General features: G+C 39.5%; 1 protein-coding gene across 5 annotated transcripts in view; it reads left to right on the forward strand.

Annotated features, from left to right (window-relative positions):
* The first annotated feature begins 1,932 nt into the window (after positions 1 to 1,932).
* LOC129173101 (gonadotropin-releasing hormone II receptor-like) overlaps positions 1,933 to 19,202 on the forward strand; it is a 56,052-nt gene continuing 38,782 nt past the window's right edge. For 3 of the 5 annotated variants that reach the window (XM_054763653.1, XM_054763655.1, XM_054763654.1), the window contains exons 1-2: positions 2,170 to 8,091; positions 16,700 to 16,901. In XM_054763653.1, coding sequence (XP_054619628.1) covers positions 7,546 to 8,091; positions 16,700 to 16,901 — 748 coding nt within the window. In that variant the 5' untranslated portion in view covers positions 2,170 to 7,545. The other 2 variants (XM_054763657.1, XM_054763656.1) reach the window with 2 other exon arrangements.

Raw genomic sequence — 19,202 nt, forward strand, 5'->3', positions numbered from 1 at the left:
TTGTTTTTTTATTTGAGCCACACTTTCATGTCACTTTAGCGCAGTTTTGAGAAGTTCAGAGGGGAGTATGTAGCCGAGTGAAATCTTTGATTTAAAATACTGTGCTTTTTGTTGTGAACATTCTCAAAACCTGCATTTGTGTTTTTATGGAACTTATTTTTGTTGCGGTTGTTGTTGCAAGGGGGACCTTTTAAAGCGACGCACACAGGGAGAAACGCGTGTTTGCTGCCATAACGTGGACGTTTGAGCAGCTGGTAAGACGTGTCTAGGCTGTCTGCTCCTGTGTGTAACAAAATGCTTAAAAATCGTTCTTTTCAATGTATATTGAATGTGTAAATATTATAAGCATTTGCTAAATTGCTGTGGAGTTGTTTTGGTGACTTTTAGTTGGGGAAAAAGACGTCTAATATTCCACTTAAGTCTGACGAAAATTCCCCTTTTTATGTGACTTGCTGCAGAAGTCAGGGAATGCTGCTGTGTGTGCCCGCTAATATTGTGCCCTCCTTGCCATTGTTCCACAGGTATGTTAATTGCCAAATGTTTCTATGTTTAATATGCACTTGGAGGGATTGCACCATTCACTGTTAAGAGAAAATACACTTTGTTGTGCACTTTATAAAACTTAGAAATACATTGTCTATCGGGGATAGAACGCCCGATGAAGCCTTTATTTTTTTCAATGTTTTATTTTTGTTATTGAAATGTCACTTTAAGAAAAATGGATCCTTAAATGTGAAGAGTTTTATTATGTTGTACAAACCAAAGATAACGTGGACGTTTGAGCAGCTGAAGTCAGGGAATGCTGCTGTGTGTGCCCGCTAATATTGTGCCCTCCTTGCCATTGTTCCACAGAAAATAAATGTACAGATCCTGACTTGGTGTGTGTTCTTCAATCCGGATGCCATTACAAGTCTGCTACATATATATATATTATTTATATATATATATATATATATATATATATATATATATATATATATATATATTCTCCTTACGCTTTTACGAGGAAACATAAAACTCAATCAAAAACATATTTAAAACTAAATATGTTATTCTAAAATAAAAGCAAATAATGGGGGGGAATAGTCAATATGGTCTGTATAGTGGATCTGTAATACATTTGTTCAGCGCTAGAGGTCAGAATTTCGTTTCTTTTTGCTCCGCTGACGCCTGCGTAGTGTTCTCATGTGGCTTTAAAAGTCTTGTGTCTTAATTATGGTCAGATAATGAATGGGTAGACATTACGCCTAATGAACGTGTTTTCATGAAAGAATGCAAACTGTAAAAAAATGTCAATGTCAAAAAAGATCAGTCAGTAAATAAGTGAGTAAATACAAAATAAATAATATAATCATATTAACAACATAAAAATAAGACGAATTTAAAAAATAAGTACAATTAATTAAATATACAAATAAATAAATAAATACATACATACAAATAATAAAATATAAAACTAACAAAAATAAGGTTTTTAAAGAAATACAATTTATTAACTACATAAATAAATGAATAATAAAAAATCTAATACAGATGATCAACAAATCAATGGTAATCAATTTACATAGCAGTTCATCACGTTTAAACCTACACAATTCATCATGTACGAAAAGGACTAGCAAGAAATTCATAAAATAAAAAAAAAAATTGTATTAATTTCTTTAAAAATACATAAAAATAAGAAAGGAATAATAATAAAACATAGAAATAACGTAAAAAAGAACAAATATATAATATAATATAAATTATATAGAAACATATAAAAAAATGAATAATAATAATAATAATAAACGAAAGAATGGCGATGTACTTTGCAGTCAGCAGGAATATTCCTGGAAATTGTCGAGAATGTCTGCGTGGCTCATGCGACAGGAGCCGTGACGTCAGCCAGCCCAATTAACCAATCAGCATGGACCCTGCTTCCTAGTTCACACTGCATGTATTAGCACGAGCAGACTGTGCGCGTGCCTGCAGGCGGGCAGACGAAGCTCAGCGATGGAAGTGCTTATATACCGTCAAATCAAAACATAAAACTCGTCGCAATGGAGGAGTATCTTTGAAGAGTATCGCGAGACGACCAGAAGATAAGACAACGTGATGCTTGAGATCCCTCAAGGTTTTCACGTGAGCAACTGTACACCTCCAAGATGACTTCAGGTAAGATCAAAGAAGCTTGTCATGGCGATGTCTGGCGCTCCCCAATGACCAAGTCATGTCGTTTTTATGCTACCACCTCAGACAGAAGTGTACCAAAGAAGATAACGTGTCTCTTTTGCTGTCAGTGTTAAGAAACATAACAGATGTTTCTTGTTTTTTGATTGTAAGAAAATGTTGAGATATCCGTCCGAACATTGGCGTCTTCTTTGGCGCAGTACCACCGGCTTGCAATCACCGGCAGAGGGCGCTACTGCGTTCTTCTTCCACTGCAGGAGATGCTAGGGCTGGACGATACCGCTCAATTTGGCATCGATCCGATCACAATTTCACGCAGGGTCAGCGCACTGGCATACTGATACCGATACTTTTTCGTTGATTTTTTTTCAACCTCATTTAATGATTTTATGATTTTGTTTTTAATTTGTTGATAATGATTATATTCATAATAAAAACTACCTCCCCCACCTAAAGTCAGCTGGGATAGGCTCCCGCTACACTAGTGAGGACAAACAGAATAGAAAATTAATGAATGAATAAACACAATAATGTAAGACAATGTAACAATATCAATAAAATAATAAGTTCAACTCCACTGCAACTGCTGCGATACTGCACATTTTGATATCGATCCGATACAAGGCCAGTGTACTGGCTGTATATTTTCCATCATCAAGCTTATTTATGATTTGACGATATATAAACACAACAATATAAGACAATTTAATCATGATTGTCTTTTATTGCATTTAACTGTGTGTGCAAAATACCGTCAATAATGCAAAATGAGTAAACAAAAACTACTGTTGGCTCTCACTGAAATTCTTAGGCTTATTTTCTGAGTTTGTAAGCAATATAATCATAAATAAATGCAGCTATATCATCAACAAAAGCCACATATTTTGTGAGAATAAGCATAGTACGCATAGAGGGAAACATACACATGAGAGTTATTATCACTAAGCATCCAGGTCGAAACCTAAAGCTGCTAAAACATTTCAACAATGGACTTAAGGATGTATTTCTAGATGAGTTTTTTTTTTTTCTTCTGACAAACAGAATCCAATTTAGGCGTACTGCTGTGTTGTGTTGCTTTGTCTTGTTTCCCTGTGACTTGCCCCCCCACTGTTAAAGGATTAATTTGCAGGTAATTCCACTTTAATTCAACTTGCAGGCTCGCAAATCCTCAGCGACACACCAGCATGTAATACAGGGGTGTCCAAAATGTGGCACAGGGACCATGTTCAGCCTGCAGCTTCTTTTTTATTGGTCCTCTGCATACTCTTGATTATGAGTAAGGTATGTTTTTAGATATTATGCTAATTAGCTTTGTCAGCTGTGACACAGCTAAGATGTGGATGTTTTGTTCAGACAATTTAGCATATAATGACCTAGACTGGATCGCTTTTAGCGTTATTAATATACAAAATGTATTAATAAATAATAATAATAATTCCGAACCTGGTCTTTGCAAAGAAAATGCACAGTTTTGGGTTGTGGTATATTGTGTGTTAATGTTAACACTAGGGGTGTCACAAGACAGATGAGACGATACTCGAGATTGGGGCTACAAGAACAAGACGAGATGAAATTTTAACATTACTTTTAAGAAAAGTACAACGAAAAAGTCTAAAATACTGTATATGACAATTTATTGAACCCTCTTGTCATGCAGCCTGTGTGGCACAGAGAGACGAGCATGAGACACAAGACGATGAAACACACAAACGTGCACATAACAATTTATCGAGGGCGTCATAATTATCTATCAACTTGTTTGTTTTTTTTATCGTTCGATTAATGGATTTAGCAATTATTGTGACAGGCGTAGCTGCAACTAACGTGTATTTTAATAACCGATTAATCGGTCAGTTATTTTTTCGATTAATCGATGAATCAGATTAATTTCTGCCTCTTTATTCAGAAATAGAAGATTTGAATTGTCAGAGCAAATACAAAACACCACTTTGCCGCTTGAATATTCTGTTAAAATAATGTTCAATAATAAACAATCTCCCCGCCGCTCGCCCGAAGTCAGCTGGGATAGGCTCCAGCATACCCCCGCAACCCTAATTAGGATAAACTGCATAGAAAATGGATGGATGGGAAAAAAAAACTTTAAGTGTCAAATAGTTGCAGTAAAACAATAAATGTACACAAAAATACAATCATCATCATTTTCTCAGTCGATTAATCCGAAACCTTTTTGTTTCAATTAATGAAGTAATAGATTAGGCTACAGATGGACCAAATTAATAGGAAGCAAACACCTACAGTTAGTGGTTGGTTCTGCAACATATCAGAAAAGAGGCAAAAATGCCCATCACTGTTTAGTTAAAGTTAAAGCTGATATGTCTGAATGTCTTGATTTGGTTAAAACACAAAGGTAATAGGTCTGCTTGCATGGATGACTAAGGAAACAATTTTCACATTTGAGAGGCAGAAATCAATGGATATTTACATTTTTAAATCAAAAAACGATTAATTGATTATCAACATAGTTGTTGATTAATTGGGTAATCGATTAACCATTAATTAATTGTTGCAGCTCTGCTAAGGATCTTGCAATAGTGTGTCTGGATCTCGCAAAACTTTCTGGGAGTCTCCCAAAACTTTCTCCAGATCTCGCAAAAGTTTCACAGCATCTCGCAAAAGTTTCTCATGCTCTTCCAATGCTTTCTCAGGATCTCTCAAAACTTTTTCGGAATCTTACAAGAGTATCTCGGGATCTTGCACAACCTTCAGTCTTGCAATTGTTTTTCAGGATCCAGCAAAACTTTTTCAGTCTTGCAAAACTTTCTTGGGATCTCGCAAAACTTTCGTGGGATCTTGCAATAGTTTCTCAGGCTCTCGCAAAGCTTTCGTGGGATCTCTGAAAATGTTTTCAGTCTTGAAAGAGTTCCTCAGAATCTTGCAATAGTGTCTCAGGATCCCGCAAAGCTTTCTTGGGATCTCACAAAGCTTTCTCGGGATCTTGCAAAACTTTCTCAGGATCTCCGGAAAGTTTTCTCAGGATCTCGCAAAACTTTCTCAGGATCTCGCAAAACTTTCTTGATATTTCAGAAAACCTCAGGATCTCACAAAACTTTCTCGGGATCTTGCAATAGTTTCTCAGGATCTCGAAAAACTTTCATGGAATTTTGCAGTAGTTTCTCAGGATCTTGTAAAGCTTTCTCGGGATCTCACAAAAGTTTCTCGGGATCTTGCAAAACTTTCTCAAGATCTCTGAAAGTTTTCTCAGGATCTCGCAAAACTTTCTTGATATTTCAGAAAACCTCAGTATCTCGCAAAACTTTCTCGGGATCTCTGAAAACTTTCTTGGGATGTTGCAATAGTTTCTCGGGATCTTGCAAAACTTCCTCGAAATCTCACAAAACTTTTGCGGGATTTGGCAAAACCTTCTTGAGATCTCATAATGGACCCAATTGATCATCGACCCAAGAACAAGGGAAAAGGAGCCGCATAGACCCCTGTTTATTGATGAGACTGAGGTGGAGAGGGTGAAAACCTTCAAGTTCCTTGGCACACACATCAGCGAGGACCTCACCTGGTCTCACAACACCCAACAAATTCTGAAGAAGTCCCAAAGGAGACTGTACTTCCTGAGGAGACTGAGAAAATTTGACATGTCCACCACAATCCTGAGTTGCTTCTACAGATGCACTATCGAAAGTGTCCTTACCGCCTCCATCACTGTTTGGTACGGTAACTGTACAACACGTGATAGGAAGGCACTCCAGCGGGTGATCAAGACCTCACAGAACATTGTTGGGGCAGCCCTCCCCTCACTGCAAGACATTTATAAATCTAGAGTCCTACGCAGAACACACAACCTCGTCAAGGACAGCACACATCCACAACACTCATTATTCACACTCCTACCGTCAGGCAGACGCTACAGGAGTTTGAAGTCCAGGACCACAAGGCTGGCAAACAGCTTTTACCCACAGGCCATCAGGCTTCTCAACGAAGCACTCGCACACACCGCACGCAACACACGCACACACTCATAGCACTTTATTTATTTATTTATTTATTTATTTATTTGTATTATTTACTTGTATTAATGTCTCTTCTGTTGTTGTTGCTTAATTTATTGGTATATATGTTTATGTGTTTATGTTTCTTATGTTCTTATTCTTTCTTGTGTTTTCTTTCTTTTCTTGGGAGAATGAACAGAATAAGATTTTCATTGCATAGTATAACTGCTGTTTTACTATGCACATGACAATAAAACTCTCTTGAATCTTGAATCTCTTGAATAATAGTTTGTCAGGATTTTGCTTTTTTTCTGTGTCTCTCATCATTTTTTTTTTTTTTTTTAAATTTCACTATGTCCCCTCCAGGGCACCGTAGTGAAATGTTTGGATACCGCTGCCCTAAATGTTTCAATATTTCTGTGTTTTTGAAATATCTAAATTGTTAAAACTGCACTAAACATGAGTAACGACAGCTGTCCGTGTGAAGCAGTGCAGATGTACAGCTCTGCAAACGACAACTGCAGTATTAAACATGAACAATAGCTGTTATTCAGGGGTGTCCAAATGTGTTCCAGCAAGGACGTATACAGAAACATGGAAGGATGGGGATGTTATAGCATGCTACACGTGAAGCAAATTTGTAAAACATTGACCAACATATCTTTATCAGCTCCAAATTACACTTTTTAAAAAATATATATATATATAAGAAGAACCCCACCGCCCAGCATATCTTACCAATAGTGGCTTGAAAGATGACACATAGTGCCTGCAATAATTCAGTGATTTTAGTTTGTGAGCTGTTAGGCACACAAATTGAATGATACAGAGCATACCGGACGCTTTTTGTTATGGAATACTTTCCAATACGCTTCTGCATGGTAGGCAATGTGCCTGTAAGTAATGTGCAACTACAGTACAATGATAAAATACCCGTGTGGACTGAGAAATGCGCTATTCTAGACAGCAGTGTTGTTTCATTAGGACAAAAAATGATGTCTATCTTGGTCAGCCACCGACTAACTAAATACACGTGTGATTTTTCCGTCTGTTTTCATTCATTTGTGAATACAAAAATGAGGTTTTGGTGTTTGATACGGTTCTACACACCAGGATGCGTCCAGGCATCATGCCGTGTATTAAATGTCTTCTCCCAGAACATTCTTACGTTTATTAATCAGGTATGTTTTTATTGTGTTCGTATAATGAAAATATGTGACTTATTTCAGCTTGTGTAGCTTTAGTTTGTGTCCGTGTTGGTGTGAACATTGCCCCCTCCTTCTGGCTTTTGTTTTTACAGTATGCCGAGGGCCAATAAAAAACGAGCTGCTGGGCCAAAAATGGCTCCTGGGTCATATTACTTGCCAGTGTCAATGAAACGAGTGAATTTCTTTGACTTTGAGTGTAATCGATGCTTTTGGTGTTTTCAGAGTCCACTCTCATGGCGGGAAACCTTTCATTGTGGTTTTCCACATCTGTGTATCCGCCACACAACACGTCCACCTTCTCTTCCTCGCCGCCATGGGAAGCCCCTGCCTTCACTGTCGCCGCCCGCTGCCGCGTAGCAGCTACGCTGGTGCTTTTTGTCTTTGCCGCCATCAGCAACCTGTCGGTCCTCATCAGTGTGTGCTGGGGGCGGGGCTATCGCCTGGCAGCGCACCTGCGCCCGCTCATTGCCAGCTTGGCATCGGCGGATCTGGTGATGACTTTTGTGGTCATGCCACTGGACGCCATTTGGAATATTACGGTGCAGTGGTACGCCGGGGATGTCATGTGTAAGCTGTTGTGCTTCCTCAAGCTCTTTGCCATGCATTCAGCTGCATTCATACTCGTCGTGGTGAGCCTCGATCGATACCGCGCCATTCTTCATCCTCTGGATTCCCTGGACGCTGGGCTCAGGAACAAACGCATGCTGCTTGTGGCCTGGACGCTCAGTCTGCTGCTGGCATCTCCACAGGTACGCTCACGTCTCTTATTTGCTCCCAAAGGATGCTCTCAGGCAACCTAAAACCCAGGGTGCAGGGAAAAAACAAAATGACTTTGTGGAAAACGAATCAGCAGGTCAAACAACAAACTCACTTTGATACATTTTGTGCATGAAAGATGCTACAAGTAATCCAGTGTAGGTCAATTTATGCTAAACCAGGGGTGCTCACACTTTTTTAACCTGCGAGCTACTTTTAAAATGACTCAAAGATCTACCTCCTACTATAAATATAGAAAATATATGTTTACTGTCTTGATAAATATGAGTGTACATTGTACATGTATGTATATCAGGGTGCACGCACTTTTTCAACATGATCTATCTCTTACTATAAAACATATATATATAAAAAACATCATATATAAAAATGATATATAAACTAATAATATATGTATATATAAAATCTAACCGGTAAACTTTTCAACTACTATACTAAATACTAATGATTAGTATTTCACATTCAGAGTTTCAACAGGTAATCAAAGTAGCTGATATCTTTCACAATACAATTCAATTTGGCAACAAAGATAATTACACCTAATGCCTCAATAGTTGTGTACGTAACTTGAGTACCCGTAATATGTCCGTCAAACTAGCTACGTAGCGGTCATTAGACACACAGTTCATGTGTTTCGTCCAGTTCGCCTTTGCTATCAGACATTTGCGATAGACAAGAAATGGACATGATTATACAAAAGACAATGCAGTCGAAGTCAAGGCAACATATTAAAAAGGGTTCAGCAACAGACATTTTTCCCAATTCATCATGATATAATAATTTAAGAAACGGAAGTGTAGAAAAACACACGTTTCTACAGTGGAGTTCATGGCGTGAAGCAAAGCCCAGTTCACTTTTTTCTCCATAACTTGCCGCTACAATTAAATGGGTGACTTCTGTTACAGATACAGTATAGGCATCTTACCGCTGAGTTAGTTTATCCATCATCGGAATAATAAAGATGCAATTTGCATGCCTGTGTGTAGTTTGAGACGTGACGTTCACCATTGTCGCGGGGGAGGAAGCGCAATCAGGAGTGGCGCTTAATGACAGCTGACTGATCACATGATGTCTACGAAGTGACGTCTATGCGATGGACCCAAACCACCTTCGCGATCGAAGGAATGGCGGCCCCCACCGACTTGAACAAGAAATGCATTAATTCACTTTAAATACCTTTCTCTCAGTCTTTTCTTCCTCTCCTTGTCTGATCAAGTGCCAACAGGGAAGACCGGTGATTCCGGTGCACTTCTTTCAAAATAAAGTGTAGTGAACATTTTTCTGATATTTGAAATTTTATTTTAAACTAATTGTAGTCAATGTGTGTGTAAATAACAGGCTATGCATGTATCTATTGGGAATGTTAATCTCTTTATGAAAGACAATTCCAATCTAGATACACAGGTTAGGATTCAAAAACGATATTTTAAAAAGAACGATTCGATACAGTGTGCAAATGTTCCGATGAAATGAGATTAGGTTCTATGGTTAATGTTTGTTGATGTACACATTGGTCTTACATTATAAAATAAAGATGCCAGTTATATGAAAGTGGCATTCTTACAGTATTTTCAGATCATATCCCCAAGCATGCTGTAAGGCACTGGCATCAATACGTCAACAGAGTAACATGTCAAACGCATTTATTTTTTAGCCACAGACCAAAATAAGCTGAATGAACATCTAATCAATAATATTAAATAAATAATGTAAATCCCCTCAGGTAATGACACATTTCTTCAAAGGTGGCAAAAATGTGTCCAAGCAAAGATAAGTAAATAGCACTATTTGTCACACGGGTGCAATGAAAATGCTGTTTTAGCTTGGAAAAGTAAACAATCCCTTACTCAAAATGTCCTAACAATAATAAGAGAGCAACGTTTCAGACTGAGCATCGTGTTTTCAACACTCCAGGTAGGTAACAAAGGGGCTGCATTTCAAAGTAAACAAAGTCACAGAGCAAAAAACTGATCATACTCGCCTCGTTTGTTTTGGTTGGTCAAGATATGTCGTGATCCTTTTGGACTTCAGAGCTGCTCTGTGTAGTCTACAAATGGCGTGGCTTTTGCCGACCTTGTCAAATCCAAAGATGTTCCAAACTATCTTCAGTTGTGACAACCTGTGGAGCATACCCGACAATCCCTTTGCCGGCAGCCCAGACTCTCACGTTGTTTAAAAGCCACTCTTTCAACCGTGTTACGCGTGGGTATGCGCTGTACCCCACATGCAGAGGCAGGTGTGCAGGTAAACACGCCTTTTATTAGCGTTTTAATAGAACAGAAGGCGATGGTGCGTGAGAAAAAAGGCTGAACACAAAAAGCACAATGAAGTACAGACTTGGAGGAAGGCTGAGGGAGTTCCTGTCTGGAGAGCCAGGAGCACTGGCCGCATGCTCTGGGAGATGCCGGGATTATCTTAGTCCTCAGGAGGGGAGGAATAGTTCCACAAAACTGCAAAAAAAAGGGCGTAAGGGACAAGAGGCCAGTACACAGCTGTCCGTATATGCGGCACAAATAATAATAATCCAGCATCTCCCAGGTGCAATCCCTCAGTTTAAATGTGGTTGGAGATCATCAGGGGCAAGTGCGCCCAGCAGTCCCGCCTCCAGCCTGAGAAAGAGCTCCTGCAACAAAGAACACCCAGGAGAAGGCAGGGAAGTGCAGACAGAGAGTGAACTATGATAAACCGATTGCTTCTCTTGCGAAACCCGGTGCATGTATCCACAATCGATTAATTTGAGGATTTATGGCTGATTCTTATTGATACAGGAGGCTGCTACCAGCGCAGCCAAATCCCTTTCCTGTCAAACCGGATGGCCGGTCGCATCGGTTTATTGTTCGCAACCCTGTTATCTATATAGTCAAAATGATCTACCTCTTACCTATCTACCTCTATAAAACAGGAAAACTAATAACATAGAGTATATATAAACTTTAAGTAAAGGGTAAACTTTGAGAAACTCCTGTAATAAATACCAAAGATTAGTATTCACATTCACAGTTTGAGAGTTTACAGGTTAATCAAAATAGTTTATATCATTCAATAATTCACAGCTCAATTCATTGTGGCAATAAGTAGAATTACACATCATTCCTCAATATTTGTGTACGTACCCTGAGTAGTATGTCAATCAAAGTAGCTACGTAGCGTCTTCATGCATACACGTCATGTATTAGGTCCAGTTACCATTTGCTATTAAACATTACAGATAGACAAGAAATGAAAATGATTATGCAAAAGACATTGCAGCCAAAGTCAGTGCAACGTATTAAAAAGGTTTCAGCAATCGCACATTTTTTATTAATTAATCATGAATTAGTTTTACAAGCGCACGTGTACAAAACGCGTATGTCTGCAGTGGAGTTCATGACGATTGACTTTTTTTTCTACAAAACTAGCCACTACAAGTGAATGGATAACTTGTGTTATAAATATGAGTTAGTTTATCCGTAATCGGCATAACAAAGATGAAAAGTTGCGTTTCCGTGTGTCGCTGCAGACATCTCTTCACCGCTGACTTTGCCGCGTAGGCACACGAGCAAATCGAGAGGGACCGAAATCTCAGCAGACAGATGTCATATGACATCTACAAAGTGACGTTTATGATGTGGGTGACACGCACGATCTACCCACACTACCTTCGTGATCAATGTAGTGGGCACCCCTGATAGAGCATGTATATCCATTCATAAAATGTACTGTATCACTTAACATTGTTTCCACAGGAAAAAAACACTGTCATGTTAAGGTGTGGCAGCTTTTATTTTGCTGTGGCGGCGCGCCACGATCATTTTGCATGTAGTGGAAATCCTGTTTCTCCATTCATTTTCAGTGAGAATGTTGTGGTGGAAAAAGTGGAATTACAGAAAATGTGGGAATTGGGATGTGTAAAATTACACAACTGAATGTTTTGATGCTGGAATGGTTTGAGAAATGTGGAAACGTGACATCCATTTCAACTGGGCTTTTTGGCTGCGGAAAAATGTGGAATTGCACGTGAATGCTGAAGAGATCAAACTGAACTGAAATGCTGTCTGGGAAATGTGCAATTATGAGAAAACTGGGAATGTTTTAGATGTGTTAAAAGTGGTAAATGTGGCATCATGATAAAGTAGTTATAAATAGGAATTTGGTGTGGAATAGCAGTGTATGTGTGTATGCTGTATTGCCACAATGACTACTTAGCTTTAAGAAGCAAAGTCAGTGGTTGCTCAAGGTTTCATGTCAAGATTGCAGCCTGTGTTCTGCATGGCATGAAATGATGTAGTGTTTGGCTGCAGAGGTTAAACCTGAGACAGCTTTTGTTCGTCTGCAGTCGCCTCTCTGAGGCAAAGGAGCTAAAAATAGCGCCAGCAGCAGCAGCATGTTGAAGCTGGGAGCAGATTCAGTCACAGATAGAAGTGTGGATGATGGGCTTGCATTCAGCTTTCCTGTGTTCATCAGCTGCTCTGCAGCCATGCCTTTATGTGCTTGCCAGTCTGGCTTCTTTGTAAGTCTCCTTCTAGCCAAAAGGAAATCACATCGAAAGAAATGTGTGATTCTTCTGGTAATATACCCAGAACAGCCTGTTGTGCCTCCATCGCTCCACGGCAAGCCTTGCGTTTCTTTTCTCAACACGCAGAGCGTGGCACCGCACGCTAGATGGGCTCATAAAGCAGGGATCTTGAAGCCATTAGAAGCCACAGCCACTGGGCTTAAATGGAGGACTGACCAAGCAGAACACATCGGCGTTCTTTTTGTAAAATACTACTAATTGATGTCAAAGATGTGTGATGTTACTTTTATGTTACATTGTTCATGCTCAAGCTATTCCTTATTTGACACTTTGATGTGCTTGGTGTTGCAATGGAATGTGTCGCACATGAGCCATTTCGACAAACACACACACGTGCCCACTGTAATGTGATCGCTCCTCTACACTTACATTCCGGGTGATGTGTGCGTGTGTTTGGAGTGGAGTCGATTGGGCTGATAATGGACACGGCAATACAAACACGTGCACACATTTACAGTCGTCTCTCGCAGTATCGCAGTTCGATTACCGCTCCCTCGCTGTATCGCGTTTTTTCAGAAATTTGTGAATTCATTAATGATCGTTGTTTGGTGGTAGACTATGGTCTATTATTAGTAAGTGATATGTAGTATTCTGGTCGCTAGGCAGCAGTAATGTTACATGGATGAGACATCCATTCTTATTACATTACCCTACCTTGCACTCGATGTAGCCAGCCACGGATGCAGAGAGAAAAAAGGTTCTCCTCCCATTCCACGTGGAAGTGGTAAGTTTGTGGCTTCATATTTTGTTCTTCTTCCCCACTCAGTTTGAAAGTCTTTCTTAAGTTTAGAAGAAATAAATACGAGGCTAACTGGTTAGCCTGCTAGCTTGTTAGCTCGCTAGCTTGCTAACTACTGGCCATCTAGAGTCCCTGTAGCATAATAACTGCTCCGGTTAGGTGACTATAGGGGTGTTATTTCATGTCTACAGGGCTCTAAACCATATTTAGAAAGTCTTTTTTTTTTCAATATTCAATTTATTAACATTGAATCCTATATCGTGGAAATTCATTCACTGCGGTCGAGTCTAGAACCAGTTAACTGCTATAAACAAGGGACTGGGTGCGCATGAGGTAGCTGACTGTATCGCAATCGCCCCTCCACAGTTACATTTCACAAACGTTCATTATATAAAGCATTGGCATCTAAATAGTATTCCAAGATAATAGTACTCAAAAATAATACTATTCCAAGATTAGAATACTCCAAAATAATAGTATTTCAAGATAATAGTACTTGCCAGCCAATCACAGAGAACATATAGACAAACAACCATTCACACTCACATTCATACCTAATTTAGAGTCTCCAATTCATACCTAATTAACCTAACATCCATGTTTTTGGAATGTGGGAGGAAGGAAACCCACGCACGAACATGCAAACGCCACACAGAGATGCCCAAAGGAGATTCGAATGCAGATCTTTCTGATCTCCTGACTGTGTGGCCAACATGCCACTGGGCCACCGTGCGGCCCCCAAAATAATAGTCCTCCAAGATAATAGTGACCCAAAATAATATAATTTCAAGATAATAGTGATCTAAAATAATAGTATTCATAATAGTATTCCAATATGATAGTGATCCAAAATAACAGTAATCCAAATAATAGTATTGGAAGATAATAGTCTGTGATTGGCTGGAAACCAGTCCAGGGTGTACCTCGCCTCTCGCCTGTAGTCACTTAGGATAGGCTCGAGCATACCCCAGTGACTCGAGTGAGGACAAAGCGGCATAGAAAATGGAAGGATGGATGGAAGATAACAGTACTCCAAAATAACAGTATTTCAAGACAATAGTGATCAAAATAATAGTATTCCTAGGTGACAGTACTCCAAAATAATAGTATTCCAAGATTCATTCATCCTGGTCATTCTTTTCTCAGGGTATTAAATCGATCGCTGTTTCGTGGAGCAGGCTTCATCAGTTCATGCCTGATGAAGCCTGCTCACACGAGAGTTGAAACATCGTCAAAGACAACCTGAACAGTCCAGTTGCCATTGATTCAATGCCCTGAGAAGTATTCCAAGATAATATTGCTCCAAACGTAATAGTATTCCAAAATAATAGTGATCCAAATATAATTGTGTAAATGTGGAGCATCCAGGAGCTATGACTGTTGTAATGAGGTGATGACACAAACTGGATGTTGATATAAGTAATTCATAATTTGAAGTTTTTCAGCCGTTTTGTTCGTTATTTATAGTAAAGCAGACATTGCTCAGATGGGCAGTGGTGTGAAAAAATTGTTTACCGCCTTCCTGATTTCTTACTTTTTTGTCATGTTTGTCACACGTGAATGTTTCAGGTCATCAAACAAATTTAAATATTAGCCAATGACAACACAACTGAACACCAAATGCAGTTCTTAAATTATAATTTTCTTATTATGGGAGGGAAAAAATCCACAACCTACATAGCACTGTGTGAAAAAGTGATTGCCCCCCTTGTTAAAACATAACTAAACTGAGATTGAGATCTATCAGTATGGAAAAAGTTATAAAGCCATTTCTAAAACTTTGGGACTCCAGCAAACCACAGTGAGAGCCATTATCCACAGATGGTGAAAACATGGAAGAGTGGTGAACACTCCTAGGAGTGGCTAGTCAACCAAAATTAGCCCAAGAGCTCAGCGACAACTCATTCAATAGGTCACAAAAGACCCCACAACAACATCCAAACAACTGCAGGCCTCGCTTGTCTCAGTTAAGGTCAGTGTTCATGACTCCACCATAAGAAAGACACTGGGCAAAAACGGCCTGCATGGCAGAGTTCCAGGAGGAAAACCACTGCTGAACAAAAAGAACATTTAGGCTCGTCTGAATTTTGCCAGAAAACATCTTGATGATCCTCAAGATCTTTGGGAAAATACGCTGTAGTCTGATGAGACAAAGTTGAACTTTTTGGAATGTGTGTGTCCCAATCCCATTGGCGTAAAAGTAACGCCGCATTTCAGAAAAAGAACATCATACCAACAGTAAAATATGGTTGTGGTAGTGTGATGGTCTGGGGCTGTTTTGCTGCTTCAGTACCTGGAAGACTTGCTGTGATAAATGGGACCATGAATTCTGCTGTCACAAAATCCTGAAGGAGAATGTCCGGCCATCTGTTGGTGACCTCAAGCTGAAACCAACTTGGGTTCTGCAGCAGGACAATGATCCAAAACACACCAGCAAGTCCACCTCTGAATGGCTGAAGAAAAACAAAATGAAGACTTTGGAGTGGCCTAATCAAAGTCCTGACCTGAATCCTATTGAGATGCTGTGGCATGACCTTAAAAAGGGCTAAGTGTGGCCCAACCAGTTATTAGGTTTAGGGGCAATCACTTTTTCACTCAGGGACATGTAGGTTTGGATTTCTTTCTCCCTTAATAAAAAATGTCATTTAAAAACTGCATTTTGTGTTCAGTTGTGTTATCATTTACTAATATTTTAATTTGCTTGATGATCTGAAACATTGACATGTGACAAACATGCAAGAAAAAAAAGAAATCAGGAAGGGGGCAACCACTGTATTTGGACGTCACTCATACCATTCTATTTCGCGTTAATGGCCAGAACATTGGAATTTGCCACCGTATCAGACCGTCTGACCTAAATATTTAGATGGAGGCAGGTGCAATGGTTAAACAGCAGTATGGGACAGTGCCTTGGAAACTATAGGAGCTGACACTTTACACACACATTACTGTAAAAACACTAATGCAATGCAATGAAACATGTTTATTATACTGTGATTTCCCTGCTCTGTATGAATCCTAAAATATTTTTGAGTGAGTAAAATGTTATTCTTGCCTTTGGTGGATGATAGCGTTGCACACTACACACTCAACACTCAGCATGGTATCAAAGTGGAGTCATGGAAGGATTTTCACATGGAAGAACTAAAGAACTGCTGGCAGTGATCAGTTCTTTGTGCAGTTTGTATGCATCAAACAAAAGGCAGCATTTGTTTATCATACAAACTTCTCGTGTTTTTTCTGTGACTGCATGCACCCCTCATCTTGTCATTCTCCTCATCCTCAGCTGTTTATCTTTCGGGCCGTTAATGCAGACGGAGCCGACTTCACTCAGTGTGCGACCCACGGAAGTTTCCAGCAGCGCTGGCAGGAGACGGCATACAACATGTTTCATTTTGTGACTCTGTATGTCTTCCCTCTGCTTGTCATGACCTTCTGCTACACCCGCATCCTCACCAAGATCACTGGCCAGATGCACAAAAGCAAAGGTTGGCACCACTCAACTTATCATTCACTCTTTAGCTCAATTTTGTTTTCTTGTTCAGAAGTGCACTGATATAGAAATGTTTTTTTATTTATTTGTAAGTATTCAATTCAATTCCATGGTTGCATTACAATTCTACCTGTTACATTTGGACCATCTAAGTTCCAAATGTTAAGTTTAACATGTTGCTAGAAATCGAAGTGGAGCCACTGGACCAACTTTTGTTGTATACTGTGTGCAATGACAATAAACATACAGTATATCTATCTATATACCTAAAGTATAACAATGAAAAAACACAAGTCTTAACCTTCAGTCCAATTAATAATAAAAATAAATACATAGTGCAAAGCCCCTTAAATAATGACACATCTCTTCCAAGCACAGATAAGTAAATAGAAGTATTTGTCACATGAGTGCAATGAAAATGCTGTGTTAGCTTGGAAAAGTAAACAATCCCATAGGTAATGGTACAACATTTCAAACTGAGCATAGTGAGCATACTCCAGCAACATTTCAAAGTAATCAAGTTACAAAGCAGAAAAGTTACCATACCCGCCTCTGTTGGTCTGGCTGGCCCTACGTTCCCTATTAATGGGTGAACAGTCCAAGGCTTGGTGAATTGTGCTTGCACCTTCTAATTAATCCAAAAACGTTCCAAATGTTGACATCCAAACGCCGCTTAGCTGGCTAGCATACTCGCCTCTGTTGGTCTCGCCGGACAAGTTCTGCACCCTACTTGAAATTATTCAAGTATCTAGAGTATTCTAGAATCCAAAGACATTACATACTTGGGCGTTAAAACGCCGGCTATCTATCAGACAGTGCCTTATAAACAACGCGAGAGCCTGGGCTGCTGGTGAAATGCGCCGGCCGGCTGGCTAGCTAGCTACGTGGCACATTTCGCCGGCAGCCCAGGCTCTCGCGTTGTTTATAGTACACTCAACCGATTGCTTTTCTCGCGATACCCGGTGCATGTCTTTGCTATGAATTAATCTAAAGATTTATGCCTGATTATTATCCATACAGGATTCTTTTGAATCAAAATCGTTCGCTCCCCAAACCGGATATCCGGTCGCATCGGTTTATCAATCACACCCCTAGTGGCTTGGCCGTCCTTAGTAAATAGTTGCATCCAGACGGGAACGGATCACTGCGTGAAAACGATGTAATACACAAGGCACACCTACGTGTGGCGCTGTGAACAGACACGTATGCGCATGCATGCGCATAAGTTCGTCGTCTTCCGCTTTCCAAGGCTCATCTAGACTCACGACAAAGTGGACTTAATTCTGCGAGTCATTTTGGAGTTTGGGACAACGGAGTATCAGAAGATTGTTGACTGGGGTGTGTGATGCCAGTCGAAGTATTCACATATTATGATGTTTCCGTGTGGATAGCCCCTGAGAGGCTCCCTACGGAGGTGTTCCAGGCACGTCCAACCAGTAGGAGGCCTCGGGGAAAACCCAGGACACGTTGGAGAGACTATGTCTCTCAACTGGCTTGGGTACACCTCGGCATATGCCAGGAGGAGCTGGACAAGGGAGAGGGAAGTCTGGGCTTCCCTGCTTAGGCTGCTGCCTCCGCGACCTGACCTCAGATAAGCGGATGAAAATGGATGGTTGGACTGGATCATTGATATTGTCTTAGAGTAGACTCATTGTGCCACACTTTAAGACTTCTGCCTTACATGATGGTATTACATTACTGCCACTTTGTTACTTCTGTACTTGTTACTCCCAGTCCTAACCATTTGTCTTTCACCATGACAATTATTAGGGCCCAACCAATTAATCAGCCAATTATAGCCATTAGAGAATAATTAGTAATCAGTGATGCCGATGTTAACACTTATTTTTCACTAATAAAATGCAGGTAATATGGGGATTTTCTTAGAAATTAATAATTAGGGCTGATATTATAGCCTACCTCTGCTAGATAATAAAACTATAATAATAAATAATAATAAAAACACTGGTACTGAAGGGGCATGTGAAAGCGAATGGCGTCATTCATGTCAACTTTGCATGATTCTTTTATTTCCCAGAGGTTTACTGCCCTTTTATACATAATATTTTACTTTATTATTTTATGTTCACATTGTTCATATGCTGCTTGTTCCACATAATTTCAGATAGTAAAAGTAAATTGTCAAATATTCTCCCTTCCATTTGTTTTGGAAGTGTTTGGAATTATATTTAAGCCATTAAAAGCAACTATTTCCTCATTTATATGTTTATTTTTATTTGTTTATTTTTTTTAAGGGTTTTTACTAAGTAAGGCATACTGAATGTACATGAATACA

This window comes from Dunckerocampus dactyliophorus, chromosome 20 (genome assembly GCF_027744805.1).
Source record: "Dunckerocampus dactyliophorus isolate RoL2022-P2 chromosome 20, RoL_Ddac_1.1, whole genome shotgun sequence".
Taxonomy (NCBI): domain Eukaryota; kingdom Metazoa; phylum Chordata; class Actinopteri; order Syngnathiformes; family Syngnathidae; genus Dunckerocampus; species Dunckerocampus dactyliophorus.